Source organism: Octodon degus, unplaced genomic scaffold, assembly GCF_000260255.1.
Source record: "Octodon degus isolate 3935 unplaced genomic scaffold, OctDeg1.0 scaffold00011, whole genome shotgun sequence".
Taxonomy (NCBI): domain Eukaryota; kingdom Metazoa; phylum Chordata; class Mammalia; order Rodentia; family Octodontidae; genus Octodon; species Octodon degus.
The window spans coordinates 2,250,552-2,251,537 of record NW_004524587.1 but is presented as its reverse complement, the minus strand read 5'-3'; the positions used below and the strand labels follow the sequence as shown (position 1 = coordinate 2,251,537).

The window sequence follows — 986 nt, the reverse complement described above, 5'->3', positions numbered from 1 at the left end:
CCCCCGCCGAGGCGGACGCGCCGCTAGAGGCCCCGGGCGCGCCGGCCGTCGGGTGGTGGTGGTGGCTGGCGGCGTGGTGGTGGTGGTGGTGGTAGTGCGGGCCAGCGCCGCTCTGCGCGGCGGCCGCGGCGATCACGGCGGACACCACGGCGGCGGCGGGGCCCATCTCCTCGCTGCTGCCGCCCAAGGAGGCGCCGGCTCCGGCCCCGGCCGCCGCGGCCAGCTGCTGCGCCCCGCGCGCGTAACCATCGAAGCCGCCCTGGAGCTGGTGGCTGTTGCTGATGAGCGCCTCGACCGCGTCCTCGGGGCTGAAGCCCAGCGCCTCGGGGTTGAGCTGCTGCGGGTAGCCGGTCATCCAGTAGTAATCTTCCAGGTGCGCTTTCTGCTCGCTGCCCGAGCCGGGGCTGGGCGCCGAGAAGCTGGGGGAAGGAGGCACCGAGCTGCACGGCGTGCTCATGGGGGTGGAGGACAGCGAGCCCCCGGCGATGAGACGGCCACACTGGCTGATGATGCGGTCGGTCTCCACCGGCTCCTTTTTCACTTCAAACTTCATCAGATCGAAGTCATTAACATATTCCATGGCCAGGGGACTGGTGGGCAGGTCGGAGTTGCTCATTGCCAGTTCTGATGCCATTCTCCTGCCGCCGCCGCCGCCGCCGCCGCCGCCGCCGCCGCCGCTCCTCCAGATGGGCTGCAGGAGAGGGGCCAGCGGGCTGTGCTGGGTGGACAGCGGGTGAGCCAGCTTGCCGGGCTGGGGCGCTTCTAGCTCGCGCGGCGATGGCTGGCCCGAAACCTCGGAGCGCGCACAGCACACACCCCCCGCCCTGCCCGCGCCCCCCGCGCCCGCCCTCCCTCCCCGCTCACGCCAATGTGCTCGCTCGCTCGCTCGCCCCGGCCCCTCCTCGCCTGCTCGCCTCCGTGAGCGCCGAGCCGGCGGGCGGCTTCAGGCTCGGGCAGGTCCTCCGCGGACTGCGGCGGCGGCGGCG

The 986-nt window shown here is 73.4% G+C and overlaps 1 protein-coding gene across 1 annotated transcript in view; it reads right to left on the bottom strand.

Moving 5' to 3' along the window:
• Maf (MAF bZIP transcription factor) overlaps nt 1–980 on the bottom strand; it is a 14,142-nt gene extending 13,162 nt beyond the window's left edge. The window contains exon 1 of the mRNA XM_012513501.2: nt 8–980. Within this exon, the coding sequence (XP_012368955.1) occupies nt 8–634 (627 nt within the window). The 5' untranslated portion in view covers nt 635–980. The remainder of the gene's footprint in view (nt 1–7) is intronic.
• Between the last annotated feature and the right edge of the window lie 6 nt (nt 981–986).